This window comes from Nothobranchius furzeri, chromosome 7 (genome assembly GCF_043380555.1).
Source record: "Nothobranchius furzeri strain GRZ-AD chromosome 7, NfurGRZ-RIMD1, whole genome shotgun sequence".
In the NCBI taxonomy this organism is placed as follows: Eukaryota; Metazoa; Chordata; class Actinopteri; order Cyprinodontiformes; family Nothobranchiidae; genus Nothobranchius; species Nothobranchius furzeri.
In genome coordinates this window covers 73,760,230-73,783,716 of record NC_091747.1, presented here as the reverse complement: position 1 = coordinate 73,783,716, position 23,487 = coordinate 73,760,230, and the positions used below count along the sequence as shown (strand labels likewise).

Here is a 23,487-nt window from a genome sequence, read left to right as displayed (position 1 = left end):
TGAATGTGAGGACAGCAAACTAACATGGCAGCATATGTGTGCTACGCCTGATTGAATGTTATATTCCACATTGATTTACATGTTTTAGACCACAGACATTTTGTCTAAGCGATATCAAAGGTAAGGTTATCATTGTGTGCCATTTGTATTAATAAAGCTCACTCATATTCTAATACATTTGCAGTAGCCTCTAGTAAGAAAAAGGTCAGATGCTCCAGTTTGAGGACGTAGAAATTAACCTGAGAAGAAATTGGCAGCAGAGTGCAACAAACCATTTTGAATCGGATCGGGTCTCAACTCGATTAAATCTGATTAAATGGGAAAATTTAAAAACTGCTAAGGAAACATGTTTCTCACCTTCTATTACTTAAACAACAGAACGTGGTTATAAAATGGTTCAGTGTTCCCGCTAGGAATTTTTCCAGCTGTGGGGGTGAAATTACGACACGTCTCACTTTTATGTTAATATTGTTTTATTTGATGCACTCCACTTTGAACTGCACCAATCCAGCAACTGCTGCATTTTAATAACTAGTATTAAAGGTGAATACACCAATATTTGCACAAGAATAATTTCTGTTTTAAACTCTCAGTGACACACTTTGCAGGGGGATTTGGCATTTAATTTTTTTGGGCGTCTGGAAAAACATCTCTTTTTGCCCCTCTTTATTGGACTTTCTGCCCCCTTTATTCTGGTCCAAGATCATTACTGGGCTGGCCCTATTAAACACGTTCTACACCCCTGCTTAGTAGACTTAATGAAGTATTTTTAAGCCAGTATAAAATGACTGAAACACAAATTTACATATTTGGCATTATTGACCAATATCTTTGATTTAATTTATTTGTTAAGAACATCAAGATGCATTACAGTGAACATGTCTGTGTGTGTGCGTGGATGCCTGGGCCGAGCTGACTGAGCTCCCGGCTGCAGAGTTTTGTGTGTAGGGAGGGGCGGGCGCTCTATTGGGCCATTCCCATCTGTACCGGGTCGGCCCGGGCCGGGTAGCCCCAGTCGGCCCCAGCCTGGCCCGGTTGATTCCACACATCCTTGCCTTAAGCCCATGTGGGCTGATTCTACCCACCAATCAGAGGCTTGCTCTAATGGAAGGTGTGGATTTGCTGTCAGCAGTGGGTGTGTTGGCCCTGGTCGGCCTGAAGCAAACCCCCTCGAGAAGAGGGCTGAGAATGAGCCTTGGTTGGCCCGGAAAAATACCAGGCCACCCAGATATGTAAACAACCTACGCTACCCGGCCCGGGCCGACCCGGTACAGATGGGAATGGCCCATTAGTGACTGGCCAATCACAGAGCGTGAAGACAGTCCGTTACCCAATGAGGATTTTCCTTCAGCAAGATTACAGATATTTACGAGTTTTACACTCGTTTCATGCTCGTATTCGTCAAAAATGCTTTATCCGTACCGGATACTCGTCTGAAATGAGTATCCGGCTCATCCCTAGCTGTAACCACCCTGCGCTGTCTCCTCCTCCTCCTTGCTGCCTGCCGGCTGTGATCACAAGCAACAACACAGTAGTTCCCGCTGCTTCTTCAGGAAACGGCGCAAAAAAAAAAATCAATAAAACTTGGGATCTTGTAGGCGTGGCGGTGGGATTTCAGCGGTGGCGGGACGCCATGGCTACACCTATGTAAGGGAAACACTGATTCAATAGTGCGCCAGACAACATGCCTAAATATATCCATAGTTAAACTATGATGAATACAATTTCATGTATTTCATTAACATGTTCAGGTGTAAGCTACTGGAAATGCATAACATCTCATTTCTACTGCTAAAATGTATTGGTGACGTAACTATTATGTATGGGTTAGCAATAATCCAATAAAAATTATGTTCATGCAGCAGTGTTGAGCTGAGCCGACTCAAAGCAGCAACCTGACTGCAGCGGTTCTGCTCCATAGCGGTGCAGTCGGCTAAGAATAAACACTTTTCTTCTGCTTGTAGAGTTTATATATTCTTAGTTTCACATCCACCGTGTTTTATCTGAACCCCTCCTGATCGTGAGCCCGCTACCAGCTATCATTAGCTAATCTGCTCGTAGTTGCACTTTTGATCCCAAACTTTGTACCGTTTCTGCCTTTGTGCATTTGCTGGTTTCTCTGTTTTCCTCCACAGCACCTAGATTAGCACATTGTGCGTCAGTAAAAAGCATCTTCCTCACACAATAAAAAGCAACTTACCTTTGCTCAATAGAGTTCTGGGGGAAGATGTAACTTGAAAAGATGTTGCACGAGTGCTACGTCGAAAATTAGTTTATTGCACACGGAGTTTTTTTCATCGCACGTGCGACATATGTCTCTCGTTCTGATCTGCCTCGGTCTGCCCTACTGCTGTGAGCTGCGCGTATCAATTGTTGCATAAAGGTTGCTCAACACGAAAAAAAAGTTGAACAACACAACAAATCGATGACAAAATGCATTGCCAACGATTTCTTCTTTTGTTTTTAATCGATTATCAATTTGTTGTTGCAGCCCTACAGCAGAAGGCAAGATTTTGAATCTTATTTCCTGATATTTGGGCATCTCTCCTCTGATTGGCTAACAGCAACGCAACTCTACCACTGACTCTGTTTGCTTTGTAAAGTTGGTGTTTCATCTCCACAAATAACACAAGCCTGGAGGAGTTCAGCTGTGTGGTGGAGTTGCTAATGCTAACAGTTAGCTTCTAGTTGAGACGTTCTCTGCATTTTCCTGGACGCAGAACCAAAAACAGCCTTCCTCTTGATTATTCAAGATGGGTGCGTTCATGACAGTGACAGTATGACATAGATCTGTCAGGATTTTCTGAATTGAGCATTTTCCCGTCTATTTTCTGTCAGAAGCTAATGCAGGAGATAGATGTAGGACACAAATTTCATGCTCAGCCTTCATGTTAAACTCTGAGTCAATGATAAGCGAAAAATTGTTTCTCAGTGAAGTTGTTCTTTCTACCAAAGTCACATTAGACTGAACTTTCAGGCTTAAACTTGTTGGATTTCAATGGGTAATAAATGGGAGATGTTTTCATAAAGAATGAGTAAAAATGGGTGATCCTGATGTTGGTCAAAATACTCTAGTTGTTACAAGTGGATGGTGCTGGCATAAACATTAATGTTGATGTTGGTATGTCAGACAGTCTTGCTGCTGTTCAAAATGAGGAAGTCCCTTGCTATTCTTTATGAGCCATCTAGCTGCTCAATAATTATCCCTCAGTTTATCCCAAAGAAACACAATCAGCAGCTCTTCCAGAACCATGTTATGTTCAGAATGATTTAGCATGTTTACGACACAGATCACTAACACTCTTGACTTGTCTATTGAGCCAACCTGAGCTGTGAGCAGTCCGACCAGCTTTATTCGTTCAAAAACAGGTGGAAGTGACCACGTCAGTGGGGTTTGCCTAAAGTATTTTAAATATATTTTTCAGGTGCTCTTCAGGATCTAATAAAGCTGGGATGTGGATGGGGAAGAAAAATAGGTAACCCGAGGCACTCTGAAAAATATTTTTATTAAGAGCAAGAAAACAGAGAAAAGCCGATGAATTTTGGTCACATGCGACCTTCTTCAGGGCTTAAGCAAAAAGAATAACCAGGTGAACCTAAATAGTAGGCCTCTGATCATGTGACACATAATTAGGGAGATCTGCCCGTGTCAGTCATTATGTCCTTCACCTTCCATGCCTGCTGGACGGACTGGGACTGGTTGTGTTGTAAAGCTCATTGGGGGGTTGTAGAAACTTAGAAGATGCTATATTAAATACAGGCCTCCAATAGGGCTGCAACAAACGATTATTTGGATAATCGATTAATCGGATGGGGTCTCGACACGATTAATCGATTAATCGGATTACATGGGGAAATTTTTAAAAACTGCTAGGGAAACGTTATTTCTCTCCTTCCTTCACTTTATTTAACACAACATTATTAGAAAACAGTTCAATAGCAGAAAAACAACATGCCATCACCTAAATTGTCTTATAAGGTGTATAGACAGAGACCCTAAGCTACATCTATCTGTGACCTAAAATGCTTGGTCCAAGTTAAACAGCTTAAGGGCAATTCTCATCTGTTTTGTTTGATCTCATCTGTTGACATTTATTTTAAATGTAATTAAACATAGGCTGTGAATTAATCAAAATTGATCACTATTTCCAAAAATGACTGAAAAAATACCAAATAAAACAAAAGTAAATGAATGCCATTCTCCTTGCGATGATGCCCTGGGCAACTGCCATAAAGTCACATCAAGAAATGCTGCTGATCATTCCAATGATCCCAAATAGACTCACATTAGGCCACATGAAAGCAACTGAACCCAAAAATATATTAACCAGTATATAACTGCACTCTCACACAACACGCCTGCAGCAACAGTTAGGACTCCTCCCTCCCTTTTAAAAGCGTTTTTGCTTCTGAGGACATTGTGGTTGTAAAACCACATGCTAGTAGTCTGGCCCCGGTGTGATCAACCAGTTTCTGCGGGAATGTGACGGCGGAACCAGGGCCAGATTAACACTTTGTTGTACCCTGGGCAACAATATTCAAGGGCTCCATCATCACGACCCGAGGATCACCATAATGTGGTCACATACAGAATATTTTACTGTAATATGCAGTAAATATACTCAATACTTGAATGCCTGACAACACGTAACCCGCCCAGAGTAACCTTTGACCCACCTCGTGTGGACTGACCAATGAGGAGAGGGTCTTAACTTGAGGCCCTCTCTTCATTGGTCAGTCTGCATGAGACTGACTCTCAACTGACATTCAGAGTCATAGGCAGCAAAGCGTCTCTGTGCAGCGCAAAAGCCCGGGTGGACAGTTTGTTTAATGTAGGGTGATCATATTTCCATTTCCAAACAAGAGGACAGGGGATCTGTGCCTATGACGTCACACTATGGCAACGCCACACAAACCATGTTGGGACCCATTTTTTGTAAGAACTAAATTAATATCAGATTCTGCCAATAAAAGGGCTCTAAAACAATTCATATGTAAATATTTTGCATATTTAATGCAAAATCTCATTTTTATGCTTTAGTGCTGCAACAAGGTTTTATTAATAATAAATTATTATACCTTTTGTTTTACTACAGCATCGGTAAGCTTCCTGTGCACAGATTATTAAGGACGCTTGTTCCAGCTGTGAGATTAGACGATAGGATCAATGATAAAATAAGTTGTCACACACTCCATGGAAACTTTCAGATAATCCACAAATAGTGGCTTTCAAATGGTTTTGTTACTTTTTGCAAGTTTAGAAAAGAAGCAGATGAGACAGCATGTCTTATAATTTAGTTTTTCATCTGATATATTAGAACATGTCAGTAATGTCTGAGGGGCTTTTACAAACACTGTATAACTAATACTCCTGGAGAGGGCATCAATTACACAGAGGCTTCTGGGGAGCCCAGTTATGGGGGGGAGGGGGGCGGGATGGGACATTTTGCCTTGGCCCCCAAAATGTCTTGAAACGGCCCTGGGTGTGTGACTGAGTTTTGAAGGTGATCTGAATTGTATCAGATGTATAACTATGACATGTGTATAACTTATTGTTTTTTACTGGTAAAAACGTGTAGTGGAGATAAATCTACCTACATTTTACTTTGTTTTCTTGTTTTTATTGAACTATTTTCCTGTCCTGTCTGTCTCTCATCTTCCTGCATCTCCTCATAATTCTCCAGAAAATCTGTTGCCTGGATTCTTACCTTTTCACCTCATCAGTTACTTTTGAGCAGATCAAAGATCTCCTGACCGCAAAGCGGAGAGCGCGATTTCGATGCTGCGTGAGGTGACATCACCACAGCACAGGTGATGAGCTCCGCAGTAGCGCGCTTCAGGCACAAATAAGACAGAAAATAGAGAACATGTGCAGACAAGAACGATCGTGTGCTAATTATAGTTTTTTGGTTTCGCCACTTTGAGAATGGACCGTGCGCTGGAAGCAGCTGCCTGGATCGCTGTGCAACAATGCGGAACCGGTTCGCAGCAGCGCAAGTCTGCAGGCTCTCCCTCACGCTGATCTGCCTGTACCGGCTCTCCCTCGCGCTGATCTGACTTGCTCTGGTCTGCGCGCAACGGTGGGCGGGAGGGGGGGGGGGGGCGCTTTTGGAAGAGTTGTGCGACACAACGAATCGATGACGCAATTCGTTGCCAACGCTTTTAGTAATCGATTTTCATCGAATTCATCGATTCGTTGTTGCAGCCCTAGCCTCCAACCTTGTTTATGTGCACACACACACACACGCAAGCGCACGCACACACACACACACACAGAGGCTAATTTCTCCCTCTTGTCTTCCACAGATCGAGAGGACCAATCCATTCTTTGCACGTGAGTAAACAACATTTTACAGCAGTCCATGCAGCATTATTTCATGAAATTTTCAACGCTGTGAGTTGCACGTTACGCTGCTTTTTGCACAAACTTGGAAGTGACCGTGTGTATTTTTCCTGGCGACAGGGGGCAGTAGATACTTAAATTGTTGCAAGCAAGCTGTATTTTTGTGTTAGAGTAAGACCTTAGGATAAAAATGCCCTGAGGTGTGCAAACTTCAGCAAAATGACAAGCACATCAGACTCCCTTTCATCACAGGCAATGAGTGAAGGGATAAATGTGTAAAACAAGGTTTTTGAATGGTGAAATTTTGTAACTGTTACAAATCAGTAAATGCGTTTTGTCCTCAAGGGCTCCCGTAGAAGGAAACATGGCATCTAACATGGCGTAGCCCAGAGACTTAGACCTGCTCCCACGTATTTTAGACCTGATTTTTTTGGTTATGTTACGAAGCCACCAATATTTTTTTAACAACTGGGCATCATTTAATTCATTTTCAACAACATCTTGATGGATATTTACAGAGATTAATGGTAAAAACTACACATTGTCTCTTTAAGACATTCATGAATCCACCACTTTAGGCTATTGCTGGTTTAATTGTGTGGCAGCGACTCCACTTTGGGTCATGCTGGAACCAGCTGTTAGCACATCTGCCCTGTTTTTGTTTTTTTTCTCAACAGAGGCCATTCAAGTGGTCATTCAAAATGGCTAAGATATTAATTATTAATGGGAACACCCCTTTAATGGCAATGAGTGTGTGCTGGGGTTCTTGGCAGCTCCTTTAAGAGGGTGACAGTGACCAGACCATCACCTCTTGAAGTGGGGGGGTCTGTTGGACATTCCTGAGGTGTTACTCCACTAGAGTCCACAGATGACAGGAATGTAGCCTCAGAGAGAAATGAAACATGCAGCTGACCTTGTTTCAGCTGGAACCTCTAGGTGTTTGTGTTGGTTTGTTGAAATTCAAATGAACTCTGCCTGGTTGAAAAAAGATCTAATAAGGAAATAAAGTGGAACCAAAGTTTGGATTCAATTCTAACTTGTAAATAAAACCCACAATGACACGTTTTTTCTTTTCTTTTACTGGTTTGTGTGGGTTGAGAAGGCCGACTGGGATTTATTTACGATTTCTGTAATGCAGATGAATCTTTCAGACTTTTATGCCACAATTCAACTTCTACAGAAACAAGTGGCTCCACATTCCTGCTCGAATGTTATTTTTAGCATATGATATAGAGGGGTTGGTGGTGATGCCTTCAAATTATAGACCATTACCAGCACCCCCCCCCCCCCCCCCCAAAAAAAAGCAAACCACAGAAACCCGCTGATGCGTCTTGTACTTTTTTGTTGTTTTGGCTTCAGAAAGGAGGCCCTAGGAGTGAAGCAGCCAGTGTCCGTAAATGATTACACTCAGTTTACTACAGCTAACAAGACTTAAACCACCTTCACCCCCGTCTCTGTACTCAGCCACATCTCACCAGATCAGTCACACTTGGTGCAAAACCTCAGCTATGCACTGAACTCCTGACGCTACATTTCACAGGACTTCCATTAAAACAGGCTGTAGTAACTAGGAGAGCGTGGTGAGAAGGAGACCAGGAACTATGGCTGCAAACCTGCACTGCACTTAGACAAATCAAGCCAACCATAGATGACTGAATATGGGACCAGTGAGTGCTGCTTATTTTTTAACCTCTAGATGGAAAAGAAGGAAATACGTTCACAGTAATTAACCATGAAGTTGCTGCTCTGCAGCTGGAAATGTGCAAACCTGCAATGATTTAGTCATCTGGTGTTTTATGATCCACTGGTGGCCGAGCTGTTGATGTGAGGACTTTAGTGCCTGGCTTCCTCTGGGGTGCCTGTTTTTGTGTCAGTGGTTTTCTTTCTCACTGCAGAGGCGAGTCAGGAGCAGGTAAAACGGAAAACACTAAAAAAGTCATCCAGTACCTGGCCCATGTTGCTTCCTCACACAAAGGGAGGAGAGATAACATTCCTGTGAGTATACAGTCAAACGTCACTCTCCTCCATCTGTGATGTACTCTCTTTACCTTAAACTGGGCTAACAGATCTGATGTGCATAGAAACACTGATAATATGATTAGGGCTGTCGCGGTTGAGGAATTCCCCCTGCGGTGAGTCAGGGCAGCTCAATATTGCGGTATGCAATATTATTGCACCCTGTTTTTATTTATGTACTTAGCTAATTTGTTTGTTGATTACTAAACTCATGGCAATATTTCCTTTGAAACATTGTGCTTACATATTTAAAAAATGTTAGAAAAAATACATGGCCATTTTTAACACTTTATTGAATGCAGATCGAAGGGCAGTTACGGCATTTTCTGACAGAACTTAAAAACAACATTCAGGAGGTTTAATTTTGAAATGCAAATTTGGCTGCAACATATAACAGAAATAAAAAAGTGCCCGTTTTGTTTTGTAGTTTAAAATAAAGTATACAAAATGAGATGTCCTAGGCACTGTCATTTCACTTTCACACAAGAATAACTTATAACTCGGTCATGTCCTTGTTACGCGCAAGGAAAACCAGCATGTTAACTTTATGCGGTTTGAGAGAGGATCTGAGAGGGGTGACAACATTTCCAGCGACACTAAAAACCCTCTCGGATGGTGCGCTTGTTGCGCAAATACACATGTACTTACGTGCGACTTTGGAGAGCAATGGAAATCTCTCATGGTTGTTGCCCCACCATGTCAGAGGGTTTTCATTAAGGTCAATGGGTTCCTCCTGCAGGTAGCGAGTGAGCTCCAGCTCGGCTCTAACTCTCTTCGTGACGGGTGCTGAAGACGTGCTTGTCCGTGACTTCAGCAGATCTCCAAGCGTTTTTTTCTTTGCCGCTGGTGGCAGCTCTGCCTGCTCCAAGGTCTCTGGCTGGGCTGCAGCTGACGCACTGACACCGCTCCCTCCATCTTCCATGTGTACTACCTCCTCGATCAGCGCGGACTTTACCTCTCAGCATGCGCTGTCGCGAGATTTAATCAAGTGCGGTAATGGCGGTGGCACGTCCTGCAGCGTGGTGGGTTTCTTAATATCGCGATATTTTCTTCTTGCGGTTACCGCGACAGCCCTACATGTGATTACAGTGTGACGTCAGAACGCTTTCCCGAAGATGGGATTGTAATGTGCTGCTTATATTTGGAAATGGTGAAAGTATAAAACTGTTGAATTTTAACGGTTTGCATCTGTTTTCCTGTAACCAACAGCCAGAATCACCCAAACCAGCCAAACTACAGGCAAGTGTCCATGCCTTCTTACACACCATGTTAGCATGCTCACTACACCTTCATCTCAGATTGAATCAGTCTCTCCAAAACTCAATTGTTTTTACTGTGGTGGATCATAATTCCTTCAGATGGATCCAAGATCTCAGCACCTGATTAGAATCTGTTCTGTTTCCTTCTGTCAGGTACAAAATGCAGTTGTAAGTAAACGTTAGCGTGGCGTGATTAGCTCACGGTTTGTTCAGATGTGCTTAAAATATTTAGCTTTCTGATTTTTTTTGTTTTGAGTGAAACTCAATCACGTGCATGCCGTGTATTCTTGTGTCCATGTGGTCGGTGTTGGCCCTCATCTTGCTGCTCCAAACCTTTTTAATGTTAAGGATTTAGATACGGCCACACCTGAACACACACGTGTGTATCACACGTGTTCTGGACTGATGGTCACAAATCCCCCATCATGTAGTTGAGGTTTATTTAGTTTGTTGTCTAAAGAGATACTGAGTTCAGATTTAAGGAGAGAGTTGTCAGAATTTCATCTTTCTGATGGAATACCAGTGTAATGCACAATTAACAGCATTGTAAATGTTGTAAAGTAGTGTTTGCATGGCAGCGTAGAAGATTAGAGTGGTTTTAAGGGCTGCACTGTACAGGGAATCCGCAGATCCTTAAAAAGTCTTAAAAAGTCTTAAATCTGCTTTTACAAATTTAAGGCCTTAAAAGTCCTTTAAAATGACAAATAATCCTTAAATCCAGTTTCCAAAGGTCTTAAATTACCAAAGACCCAATAAACAAGATTCTTTTATTTCTATAAAATTTCGTGAATTTCTAGCTAGTGTTCAGCATTTTTTTTGTGTACGATGTTGGCGTAAGCGGAACCGTACACATTCAGTTTGTTGTCAAAGGGGACTATTTTTAGATAAGCACATTAGCTGATTAAGCTAGTGGGAGCTTGCACCATGGCAAGTTTAATGGTAACTGGATGGCTAATCCCACGTTTGCGACGTGGTTAGAACCGGTTCCAGGCAATAGCTGGAAACTATAGCTTAAATTTATTTTTGAAAATAGCTTACATTTGGTCAAAGTGGCCTTAAAAAAGGTCTTAAAAAGTCTTAAATTCGGCACCCATAAACCTGCAGATACCCTGACTGTAGCTTTGTCCAGGAACTCCGGTCTCCTCACAAAGACCAGAAACACGAATTAGCGACTGTACAGTGGATGCGTGGGTGGGTGGTGTTTTAGGATGATGTGTTCTCACTCTGTTAGCTGTTAGCTTGTGTGTCAGATGCTTGAGTTTCTTCAAACTGAAGCACTGGCTGTAGCAGGTAAAATATCACTCACAAATTTCCTTAAAAATCCACTTCATACAATCTGGGCTATGGCCTTAAGAGTCAGGAAGACACATTTCTTTAAGTGAACCTGCTCACACAGCTGTCGTTAACCAGCCAAGAGCTCCCCACAGCATTTCTAGTTTAATCTTCTTTTCGTGTTAGTTATTTAATGACTGAATCTCCTCATCTCCTACAGAGCGGACCCCTGTTTTATGTGAGTAGAATGTAGTTTCTGAACCACCTCTAAGATCTAAAAGAGTATCGTGTAAGATAGCTGTCAAAAAGGTGTGTGTGTGTAGGATTCTAAAATTTGTATTTGTATGTTTGTCTTCCAAATAAGTGATGAACATTAAATTCTGCTGCCATATTTGTGAGTCTGAAAATTGTGAAGATTATGATTTTTTAAATGTGAGTACGAATCTAAAAGCTGAGTGAAAATTCTTGTGGATACAAATGACATTTCTGTGACTGACATTTTTCTGGCTGTGGATACGAATTCAGTTTGTGGGTACAAAAAAAACCACACTGAAATGACTGAAGTGCTGTTTTCTTTTCTAAACTTGCAGGCACGTTCACCCGTGTTTAAAATTTGTTTTGTTGAATTAAAACAACAACGAAAAACCTCCGCATTGCGTCTTTCTGTCTAATTATCTTATGTTATGGCCGAGCATGCGCAGTGCGCCGGAGACCTGCACGTGGCTGCTGCGCCGCGGCTTGTATTTGAGTGCGGCATGTGTGTGTAGAAAACCTCTTTTGTTGTTGGTGCAGCTTATATTGAGGTGCGCTCTATAGTCCGGAAATTATGGTAACTCATATCAATTGCAAATATTGCAGCGTTAAGCTGGCTAGACAGAAATAATATTTTTTATAAAACAGTGTATTGTGCAAACTGATATCAAAAACATTAGCTTGTGTGTCAAATGGTAAATGGCCGGTATTTATAAAGCGGGTGTATTTGTAAAGCACCTTCTTCTACAAAGCATTCCACAGCAATATTAAATGCTATCAGCTGCTACATTCTATAGTTTGTTGTTTTTTTTTACATAAATAAAACATTATTTCCACTCTGATCAGAAACGTAGAAGGGAGAAGCAATGAAGGAGAATGTTTAATTCTATGGTCTCCCCAACAAACTCCTTCATAAACTGCAACTGGTCCAGAATTCAGCAGCCCGTATTATCACCAGAACCCCTTCCTTTCACCACATCACCCCGGTTCTCCAGCAGCTTCACTGGCTCCCAGTTAAATTCAGGTCCATCTTCAAAATTCTCCTCCATACCTTCAAAGCTATCCACAACCTCTCTCCTCCATATATCTCAGACCTTATAAGTATTCACACCCCGTCCCGTTCACTCAGATCTTCTTCTTCTATCCATCTTGCGGTTCCTTCTGCCCGTCTCGCTACCATGGGGAGCAGAGCTTTCAGCCGCTCTGCTCCTCGTCTCTGGAACTCACTCCCCCCAGACATCAGGAACATCGACAGTTTTACCCTTTTCCAATCAAAACTCAAAACACATATGTTTAAATCTGCCTACAACCTCTGATTTTATTGAACTGTTTCTCTCTTTGTTTTTTCTTGTTTGGGTTTTATTATTGTTTTATTGTATTTTATCACGTGTTTTCTGTAAAGTGACCTTGGGTGTCCTGAAAGGCGCTTTTAAATAAAATGTATTATTATTATTATTATAATTATTTTATATTTGCCTAGTGGTTTATTTGTACCTTATAATTAACCAGATTCAGAGAAATAGGGATTTTTGAATAAATGGATTATAACTTGCTAGAGGGGAAAATGGAGGCTCGTATTCCTTCCGCTCAAGACTACATAATGTGCACATCATAACTTATTAGCTCCACTAAATGCATTCTCACTGGCTTCGTTATTAATAAATAAATAAATGACGCAATTTACACATCGATAAAAATCGTAATTTGGTCAATAATATGTCTTAAAGTATTAAGTGTTTCTTTTCTTGCAGTCAGTGCTAATTACTTAGCACAAACCAACTTCTAATGCTAACAGCGCTAGCACTAACGTAGCATCACCGGCATGTCATAAGCATGAGAGGTATTGCTGTAATTTAGTACATCTAATAACTATTTGATTAAGTACTTTTAAACAAATCAATACAGGATGTATATTTTACCTGAGAAGCTTCACCTGAGCCGGCAGCTCCACCCGGTCTTTTGTCGTCAGCCATCTTTGATTTGGAGCGTGATGTTTGGTGAAATCGGTGTTCGATTACTCATCCTCGTGACGTCATTTCAGTGTGGTTTTTTTGTACCCACAAATTGAATTCGTATCCACAGGCAGAAAAATGTCAAAGTCACAGAAATTTGAGTTTCATTCACAAGAATTTTCACTCACAACTTTTAGATTCGTACTCACGTTTAAAAAATTTCTAACCTTCACAAGTATGTTTATTTTTGTACCCACAAATTGAATTCGTATCCACAGACAGAAAAATGTCAGTCACAGAAATGTCATTTGTATTCACAAGTATTTTCACTCACAGTTTTTAGATTCGTACTCACATTTAAAAAATCATAATCTTCACAATTTTCACACTCACAAATATGGCAGCAGAATTTAATGTTCAACACTTATTGGAAGACAAACATACAAATACAAATTTTAGAATCCTACACACACACCTTTTTGACAGCTATCTTACACGATAAAAGAGGCTCTTGTCTCATTCTGCTGTCACCTGCTAGATTAAGCGACTCACCGTTTACTCTGACATGTTTCCTAACATCTGGGAGCTTACCGACTACCATACCTTCACCTACCTGCTTTTCCATTGCATGATCTGCACTAACTGTTCCCTCTAATTTAATATATGTGCTCAGATGTCCTCTCCTAGATGATAGATACTAATGAAGGTTTTCTTTTATTTTTGACCATTTCTTTTTAAAGATTTCACATAAATGGGTCTTTTAGAGTTTAAACTTTTGATATTTTTTACTTTTTAGGGTACAGTGACGCTTTACATATAGAAATATTACTACAGACTTGAGTGTTTTTACCATCTTGGTGTGGTTGGTATGAACACAATCACCTCATTTGGGTGCAAACCGATATAACCATGCAGAGACCCTTTGAAAGACCTGGTAGTCCATATTAGTTTGACCGTGAGCCAGCCTTGAATTACCACCAAGTTTAATTTGTTTGTTGATCAACATCAGTGCACAGTGATCATAGTCATAAATAATCTGGGCCATAATCCCACCACTAAAAGGAAAAAAAAAAAAAAAAGGCTAAACACATCTGGTCCAAAACTCGTAGCCAACCAACCCCCACCTCGCATTTCAATCACACACCCCCCCCCCGCTAGTACTTGCTACTGCCTGAACACTTTCCAAACATAACCAACTAATATTAATCAGAGAATGAAACCAGCTTTTTCTGTGGTTTTACCAGGCAGCTCCCAGTTATCCGTTACTGAGAAGGTAAAGTGAACTCCTTCAGTGATTTTTGTAAAATAGAATTTTATATTTAATCCTTTTAGAACAAAGAAAAACCTGCTGGTGATTAAACTGAAACAGTTCACTGATTTTCACATCATTCATATTAAAGACTTGGTCCCTCCTGAACCTGTCCAAAAGTCTGGACCAGATGAGGTTTCCACATAGCTGGATTCCTGCTCAGGGTTCTTATTTGTTTTTTGTTTTGTAAAAAAAAAACAAAAAACAACACGACTTGGAGTATTTGTCTGGCCCTGGGACCTCTGAAGCAGATGTTGAGCCTTGCAAACACAAACATACTTGGGTCGGACCGCAGAAGATTTACTGGGACAGTTGTGACTGGCTCCACAAAACCTGAGGTCACATTCCTCTCTGGTGGAAACGAGACCAACCTGTAGCAGCTTTGTAAGAGGAGACACCTTTTAAGGGCGATGACTAGGAGGAGGCGTTTCTGGAGTTCCAGTTATCATGGTGTGTGAGAGTTTCTTTACACAGGAACTAAGTCTGCCAATCTTAAGTGGAGCCGTTGTAACATTCAAATGAAATGTGTGTCTTCTCCTAAAGCTGCTACTGAAGCTCCTGTGGTGTGTGTGTGTGTGTGTGGCTGCTTTCTGCCGGCCACACAGCTGCTCCGATTCAGTCCGGCTGCTTAAAAAGTCCTCCAAAAGCAGCTCGCTGTGTTCATCAGCCAAGTTAAATGTCTCAAATCCAGAGCGAAATGCTGATTCCCGAGTTCTCTTTGGTGAAAAGGCTCACTCGAGCGTTCGCAGTGGAACACTATTCCTGTCGTAACGGGAGAATATATCTGAGCCACAAGAGGAGAAATAAAAGCAAAAGTGTTTTTCCTTGAGCCAGTCTGGATTCTCCGGTCATGACGAAGCCCACTATAAGGTTGAGAGAAAAACGAAATGGCAGCGCCTGTAAAAATATCTTCATAAGTTTAGTTTTTATTTATTCAGCTTTTTTAAATCGGCGACGCGGTCATTTATAAAACAGCTAACGTGTCTCTGCCAGCATCTTAACTGTACACATTCAATCTCAGACGATAAAATAATGAACTGGTTTATTTCTGGATGTCTTCTGTCAGCTTAACACGACTTTATATGATAGTGCTTGAGACAAGATATCTACATTTTAAATTTTTGCTGCCACATGATTATATTCTGGTCTAGGGGGGTTAAAGTTTTTATTTTTATCTTTATTTTTGTTCATGAATCTCATACCTTTTATTTAAAGCTGATTTTATCCATCATTAGCTACCAGTAGTTACTATTCCCTCCTTTTACGTTCACAACAGCTCGTTCTGGCTTTACTCACACCGTCTACATGAGATCATGTGTGACGTCTGCTGCCTGCATGTTTGTTCTTCTGTTGCTGAATCTCACTCGCCACGTGGTGACCTCCCCTCTGCTTGTGTACGTTTCCTGTATCTGTTTTTGATGTTTTTTGCTTCCAAAGGGTGAGCTGGAACGCCAGCTTTTACAAGCCAACCCCATCCTGGAGTCCTTTGGGAATGCAAAGACTGTGAAAAATGACAACTCGTCACGTTTTGTGAGTAGAGCTGATTGAGGCCTAGTCCACACGTAGCCGGGTTTTTTTAAAAACGAATATCCGCCCCTCCAAAAACTTGCATCCACACCACCTCGTTTAAAAAAAAAACTGTCCACACGTACCCGGATAAATACGTTGTTAAGGACATGCCAGACCTGTAGGCGGCAGTACTTCCCCCGTTCTTAACCTCGTCCTTCGTCTGTGGTCTTCCGCAAGGAGCAGTAATTCCGCTTGCAAAAACAAACAAGCAAAAAGCGCTTGGACAATTGATAAAGCGAGCGCAGCTCTGAGGGCATCCATGCTGTCGGCTAGTGTAAACACAGGTCGCACACGTGATGTCAGCATTTTTTTGTCGCGGAAAGTGACGTTGCGGACCTTAAAACTCCGGTTTTGTCTGTCCACACGCAGACACCCAAAACGGAGAAAACGCAGATCTTCACTTTGGTCGGAGTTTTTAAAAAGATCAGTTTTCGTGTGGATGACAGGCCAAAACGTAGAAAAATATCTACGTTTTGGCAGATCCCCGGCTACGTGTGGACAGGGCCTGAGAGTTATTTATATAATTCTGCAGCTAGTCAGATCTGTTACCTTACAGGTGTGGAACACTGAAAAAAACATTTTCATTTATTTATCTCTGATTATAATTGGTCGCTCTGAGGTTTTCATGCAGGCTCAACATGAAAATAGTGTCCTACACCTATCTCCTGCATTAGCTTCTGATAGAAAATAGACGGTGAAAGAATTAGAAAAGCCTGGCGGATCTAGGTCACACTGTCACTTAACATTTATAGACTCACCCATGTCGACTCACGACGGGGAAGGCTGTTGTTGGTTTAGCATCCAGGAAACAACAGAGAACGTCTCAACTAGTAAAAGCTAACTGTTAGCATTAGCAACTTCACCACACAGCAGAACTCTTCCAGACTTGTGTTATTTGTGGAGATTTTAAAAAAATCGATGTTGCAGAGCAAACAGCCAGTGTTATCCAATCAGAGGCAAGATGTCCAAATATCAGGAAATAAGACTCCAAATCTGTTGTGGCTCACTTGTAGTTCTTTAAACAGGTGCACTAGAGCTTTGTTTCCCTAGAGTACGACCTACAAGGCATTCATTCCTACTAGAGACAATTGCTAATGTTTAAACGAGTGAACTACACCTTTAAGAGACAGATGTACTGAAAACTGCTGGTGCCAGTCAGTCATGTTTGACTGAAAGCAGCTTTAATACAGACATGAAGGTTAAAACTCAAGCCTGATTTATACTTCTGCGTCTGTGCGGAGGCACACAACACCGTTATGCGTCGGCGCAAGAGCTCTCCAACGTGTTCGCAGAGGGTGACTGAGACATGCCCCAATTTTTAACTATCCATCGAAAGAGACTGAGACCGCAAGCTTGTGATTGGTCAGGACGCTGCTTCCTGTAAATGTGTCAACAGCATGTCTCTGTCGATGCCTGTGTGTACCTCCATCGAGGAGCTGACGGAGAAGTATAATTTAGGTGTCAGACCTGGATCTGGAAAATCTTGTTACTGCTGATGGAAATAATTGTAAAAAGATTGTTTAGCTCTTATTTATAAATACTCTGATTCGTACCTCAGACTAAACGATCTGTAACCAAAAACATAAACAGCTCAGTGTCTGTACCTTATAGATTAATGGCTGTCTCTCTTTTGCTGATGTTCCACCTACTGGTGTTCCTGTCTACAGGGAAAATTCATCCGGATCAACTTTGATGTCACCGGATACATCGTTGGGGCGAACATTGAAACCTGTATCCTGTTTCAGAACTATTCCTGTCCCTGTTGAACAAACATTTGTGGAAAAAAAGACGATATAAATAATAAACTAAATGAAACATAATTTTCTTGGAGTTCCATTTGAAGTGAAGAACCTGAGTTTACAATATAACTGATTTCTAAGTAATAAAAGTGCAGTCCTAAACTTATTTATTTATTTATTTATTGTGGTTTGGGTTAGTTTTCGTCATCAGCACTTTCTGGCCAATTTCAGTATAAATCTAAACAGTTTGGTTGGTTTTCCCTGACTGTTCTATGTCAGACTTGTTGGAGAAATCCAGAGCTATTCGTCAAGCCAAAGATGAGCGCACCTTCCACGTTTTTTACCAGCTGCTGGCGGGAGCTGGGGAGCACCTGAAATGTGAGTAGACAAAGGACTGAACGATCATTAAAATGTCCGGGTTCTTCTTTCCATCAAAACTCAGAACCACAACTGCCTTCTGGAGGCAACTCCACAAAGGGAGGGTAGACCTTAAAATCCTGCAGAGTCAGCACTTGAGGTTCTGATATTCCAGTGGAATAAAACCCTAAAATGTATTTAAGAGAAACCCTAAAATGTATTTTGAAATGCTGGTTAGTTTGCCTCCTGTATAATAATAATAATAATAATAATAATAATAATTAGGTTTATAAAGTGCTTTTCTAGGCACCCAAAGCTCTTTCCATTATTCACATACGTACCATCCTAGGGATGGGTACCTTTGACATTTGAATCGATACCGGTACTTAACGGTACCAATTTTAGATACTTTTGAGTGTTTATTGTTTTAATTCTCTTTTATAATTAAATATATATTTTTCTCAATTTATAACAATATTTGATAAATATCACAATAAATAACATTCAACTGTTTGTATTTTAACATCGTCCTTGTAGTTTTATAAGCTGATAATTAAACTGAAGCAAACATCTTTACTGTGAACTAAATTTATTGTGTATCTTCATTCCTTTTGCCGTCCTTTTTCATTAGATTTTTCCTACTGGGAAGTTAGAATTTCCGAGGAGAAAGCGAACGCACCATTAGATGATAACAACGGTGGCAATGGAAGCTAACATATCAAGCTAACGTTATCTTAAACAGTTTGTTTAGCTGCTGGAGCAGATTAAAACGATGATGCCTCACACTTAGATTGTTGTCGCTGGTTTCATCTTCACCCAATCACCCGTCACATTTAGTAAAGTGAAGCCAAACTTTAGAGCATGTTCATGTTCTTCTAGTCGTAAAATCGGAGTTCCGATGAGAAAGCGAACGCACCATTAGCGAAACGGAAGCTAACATATCAAGCTAACATTGTCTTAAACATTTTATTTACCTACCGGAGCAGATTAAGATGAGGATGTCTCACTTAGATCGTTGTCGCTGGTTTCATCATCACCCAGTTACCCATCACATTTAGTGAAGTGGACCCAGCGTTCTTTCTACCATGCTGCTCTGTTTACAACTCGCTCGCAGCGACCGATGACATAACGCTCTTGCGCATGCGCAGCTATCTAGGCAAGTTCTCGTTATGAAGGACGGGTACCGAAACGAGGCACCGTCTCAAATGACGTGAATCGGTGCTCGGTCGGTACTATGGAATTTGGTCAGTACCTTTAAAAGTACAGAATTCGGTACCCATCCCTAAGGTCCATCACTGGCTGTGTGTGAATGTGTAAGTTACATAGCCACAGCTTCCCTGGGGCGGTCAGACAGAGACAAGGCTGTCACTAGTGCCATCAGCCCCTCCGACCATCACTAACACAGTCAATTTGGGTGAAGTGTCTTGCCCAAGGGCACAGCAGGAGATTACTTCTGGGTGGAGCTGGAAGCGGTCCCTAAATCCTTCGATCACTGGGCTAACTGCTCTGCCTCCTGAGCTACTGTTGACCCTCATGTGGTTTAAATTTATAAAATCTGGCTAATATTTGGTAACCCTGCTCTGGGTTGTTTTGAAAATGGGCTGCAGTACTCAGATTTGACACAGGATGTCATTCTTACTTCATTCTTACATCGTGTAACTTTTAAAAACAATACATGTTTGGACTTAGATGTCAAAGATGCTTAAAATTTAAGAGGTGTGAAAATCTGATTCTGAAAAAGCATAAAATGATTTTAAATGTTTTTTAAGCTCTCCCACTTTCTCTCTACAGCGGATCTGCTTTTAGAAGGCTTCAATAGCTACCGTTTCTTGTCAAACGGCAACATCCCAATTCCAGGCCAACAGGACAAGGACAACTTCCATGAGACCATGGAAGCCATGCACATCATGAGCTTTGCCCACGAGAAGATTCTGGGTATTTGCTGATTGTTTATTTATAGAACTACCTGTTTGGTGATGAGGTGTTTTGACCTGTTTGTACATCTGTGTATCAAGAATCCAGCTCAAAACGTGATCTGATCTGATGTTCTCTGATGTTTGCAGCCATGTTGAGGGTGGTGTCATCTGTGCTTCAGTTTGGTAACATCATCTTCAAGAAGGAGAGGAACACGGACCAAGCCTCCATGCCTGATAACACAGGTAGGTGTCCCACAATGGCTCGCTCTCACAGGAAACCTCAAACATCTGTTTTTATTTTGACTTGAATTTTTGTATTTACTTAAAGAGCAAGTCAATCCCAACCAGAGTCTAACTCCACTCCCACTAAATGTTTGAAAAATGCAACACATGCTGTTGCCTGGCAGACCGAGAAGGCGGAGCCGCTAACAAATACACACACACAGGCGCATGACAGCATTGTGACATCATAATGTACCAGTTTACATCATAGCATACCTCTTAGCTAATAGCGGTGGCAGATTTAAATTAAAATACAGTGCAGAGTTTTTACCTGACAACATACAACACTGCCAGTTTTAGGCAGAATATTTAAATTTTAACTACGATGCACTGAAGTGCCAAATTATTGACGACACGTGTCTGCAGCACGATTAGACACTCGTTTATTTAGTTTATCAGCAAAAAAAAGTTTATTTGGGGGTGACTTGCTCTTTAATGATCAAAAGTTATTTAAATCTACCTGTACTCTCGCCGTACTTATTTCACAGCTGCTCAGAAGCTGTGTCATCTGCTGGGTATGAATGTGATGGAGTTCACCAGAGCTATCCTGACTCCCAGAATCAAAGTGGGAAGAGATTATGTCCAGAAAGCACAGACCAAGGAGCAGGTACGCCTACATTTATTCTTCATTAAATGGTAACTGGCCTGTATTTGATATAGCGCCTTCTAGAGTCCTGAAACACCCCAAGGCGCTTTACAACACAATCAGTCATTCACCCATTCACACCCTGGTGGGGATGAGCTACGATGTAGCCACAGCTGCCCTGGGGTGCACTGACAGAGGCGAGGCTGCTGAGCACTGGTGCCACCGGTCCCTCCGACCCAAATCGCGGTCACTTTGTTGCAGGACATCTTCTGATCTGATCCAAACAGTGCCACCGCGCAGCTCGTACAGCTAACAAAAGCAAATGTCACAATGACCCAAACTCAAGTCAGTTTGCAGATAATGGGATACAATAGAAGTGAAGAAGGCACAGCAGCGCCTCTTCTTTCTCAGGAGACTGAAAGATTTGGCATGAGCCGCCGCATCCTCTGGACCTTCTATCGCTGTGCCATTGAGAGCATCCTCACTGGATGCATCACCACCTGGTATGGAAACAGCACCGCTTACAACCACAAAGCTCTCCAGAGAGTAGTGCGATGTGCAGAAAGGATTATTGGAGGTGAGCTTCCCTCCCTCCAAGACATCTACAGGAAGCGGTGCCTGAGGAAAGCGGGGAGGATCATCAAGGACTCAAGTCACCCCAGCCATAAACTGTTCAGACTACTTCTATCAGGAAGGAGGTTCTGCAGCATCCGGTCCAGAACCAGCAGACTGAGAGACAGCTTTTTCCATCAGGCCATCAGACTGCTGAACACTTCACAGACACCTCACCCTCACTACTGAAACTCCAACATTACACACTCCATACTGTACATTAATGCCACTGTTTTGCACATACCAACCTCTGTACATTTATATCTCTTATTTTATTGTTTACTTTATTCATTTGTAAAACACGTATATACACACTATACACACACTCACACGCACACACGTAGAACAATAAAAATTAAAATACCTAGCACACACATTTAGTAATGTATATACCTTACATACTATATATATATATTATTACTTAGATTAGCCATTTTTATATTTTGCTTGTTTTTACGTTATTGTATTTTTGCACAACTCTGTTGCTGTGAAGCTCGCACACAAGAATTTCACTCGCATGTACTGTACCAGTGTACCTGCACATGTGACGTGACAATAAAAGTGATTTGATTTGATTAGTGGCTGAGAGTCTTTCATACTAACTGATCACTTTAGACTTTGTGAAATCAGAAGGGATGTTTATGTTTATGTTTATTTATTTAGCAGACGCTTTCATCCAAAGCGACTTACAATTTATAACCTATAGGGCATGTTGTGATCTGTGGGGGAAACCGGAGTACCCGGAGGAAACCCATGCATGCATGGGGAGAACACGCAACTCCACGCAGAAAGGCTGCAGCCCAGTTTCGAACCTGCAACCTTCGTGCTGCGAGGCTACAGTGCTAACCACTGTGCCACCATGCAGCTCAGATGTAACATATTATTGAAAGCAACATCCGCCCTAATCCGTGTCATAAAGTCCCTGAAGGATCTGAGTGACAAACACAGATTAGAATAAAATAGTTTTTCATTTTAACATGAACTATCTATGGTTTTATAAACAAATTCCTTTAATCTGTAGATTTGCTGCAGTGATCAGGGCAGCCTGTGTGGAAGATACTGATGTGAAGAGTTATTGTGTCTTTTTGAGCTTTTTAACCACCTGTGCAATCAGTTTAGCTTCTCTCAGTCTGTCATCTCACTGTTTTGTCTCCTTCTATCTCTTTTCACTCGTTATCCCGCCCCAATCAGGCAGACTTTGCTGTCGAGGCCTTGGCCAAAGCAACATATGAGCGTCTGTTTCGCTGGCTCGTCCATCGCATTAATAAAGCTCTAGACAGAACCAAACGCCAGGGAGCCTCCTTCATTGGCATTTTGGACATTGCTGGGTTTGAGATTTTTCAGGTCGGTATACGAGTGTTTTTAGTGCTTTTATTTATTTTTTTGGATTAAAACGTGCCTGTCTTTAAAAATAAACTGTTTGCTTTTTCCTCTGGCAGCTGAACTCCTTTGAGCAGCTTTGCATCAACTACACCAACGAGAAGCTGCAGCAGCTCTTCAACCACACCATGTTTGTCCTGGAGCAGGAGGAGTACCAGAGGGAGGGCATCGAGTGGAGCTTCATCGACTTTGGCCTCGACCTGCAGCCCTGCATCGACCTTATCGAGAGGCCGGTCAGTAAGGATAAACGCCCATTTGAAGGGAAAAGTCTAAAACGATCAGATTCTTTGTGGAAATTACTGTTTTACAAATGGAGTAAAAAGGAAAACAGTTTTGCGTGTTGGTGCAGATGAGGCCGTTTTTTGTCTTTTGTTCTTCAGGCTAACCCTCCAGGAGTGTTGGCTCTGCTGGACGAGGAGTGCTGGTTCCCTAAAGCCACAGATAAGACCTTTGTAGACAAGCTGATCCAGGAGCAGGGCACTCACACCAAGTTTCAGAGGCCACGCCAGCTCAAAGATAAGGCTGACTTCTGCATCATCCACTACGCCGGCAGGGTACTCCTTCAGACATTTTATATTTCTTCTTACACATAAAGGTACAATACGTAACAATTGTACTGTGAAATGATTACAAAACTATTTTA

At 41.6% G+C, this 23,487-nt stretch overlaps 1 protein-coding gene across 3 annotated transcripts in view; it reads left to right on the top strand.

Moving 5' to 3' along the window:
• The window catches only part of myh10 (myosin, heavy chain 10, non-muscle), a 69,766-nt gene that overhangs the window by 25,868 nt on the left and 20,411 nt on the right, over positions 1-23,487 (top strand). Inside the window, exons 4-16 of one of the 3 annotated variants that reach the window (XM_054751712.2) lie at positions 6,307-6,334; positions 8,239-8,338; positions 9,569-9,598; positions 11,111-11,128; positions 15,841-15,933; positions 17,640-17,703; positions 17,991-18,089; positions 19,860-20,003; positions 20,132-20,227; positions 20,755-20,873; positions 22,656-22,808; positions 22,904-23,077; positions 23,225-23,398. In XM_054751712.2, coding sequence (XP_054607687.2) covers positions 6,307-6,334; positions 8,239-8,338; positions 9,569-9,598; positions 11,111-11,128; positions 15,841-15,933; positions 17,640-17,703; positions 17,991-18,089; positions 19,860-20,003; positions 20,132-20,227; positions 20,755-20,873; positions 22,656-22,808; positions 22,904-23,077; positions 23,225-23,398 — 1,292 coding nt within the window. Of the gene's footprint in view, positions 1-6,306; positions 6,335-8,238; positions 8,339-9,568; positions 9,599-9,771; positions 9,787-11,110; positions 11,129-15,840; positions 15,934-17,639; positions 17,704-17,990; positions 18,090-19,859; positions 20,004-20,131; positions 20,228-20,754; positions 20,874-22,655; positions 22,809-22,903; positions 23,078-23,224; positions 23,399-23,487 lie in introns of all 3 variants that reach the window. The other 2 variants (XM_070553720.1, XM_070553721.1) reach the window with 2 other exon arrangements.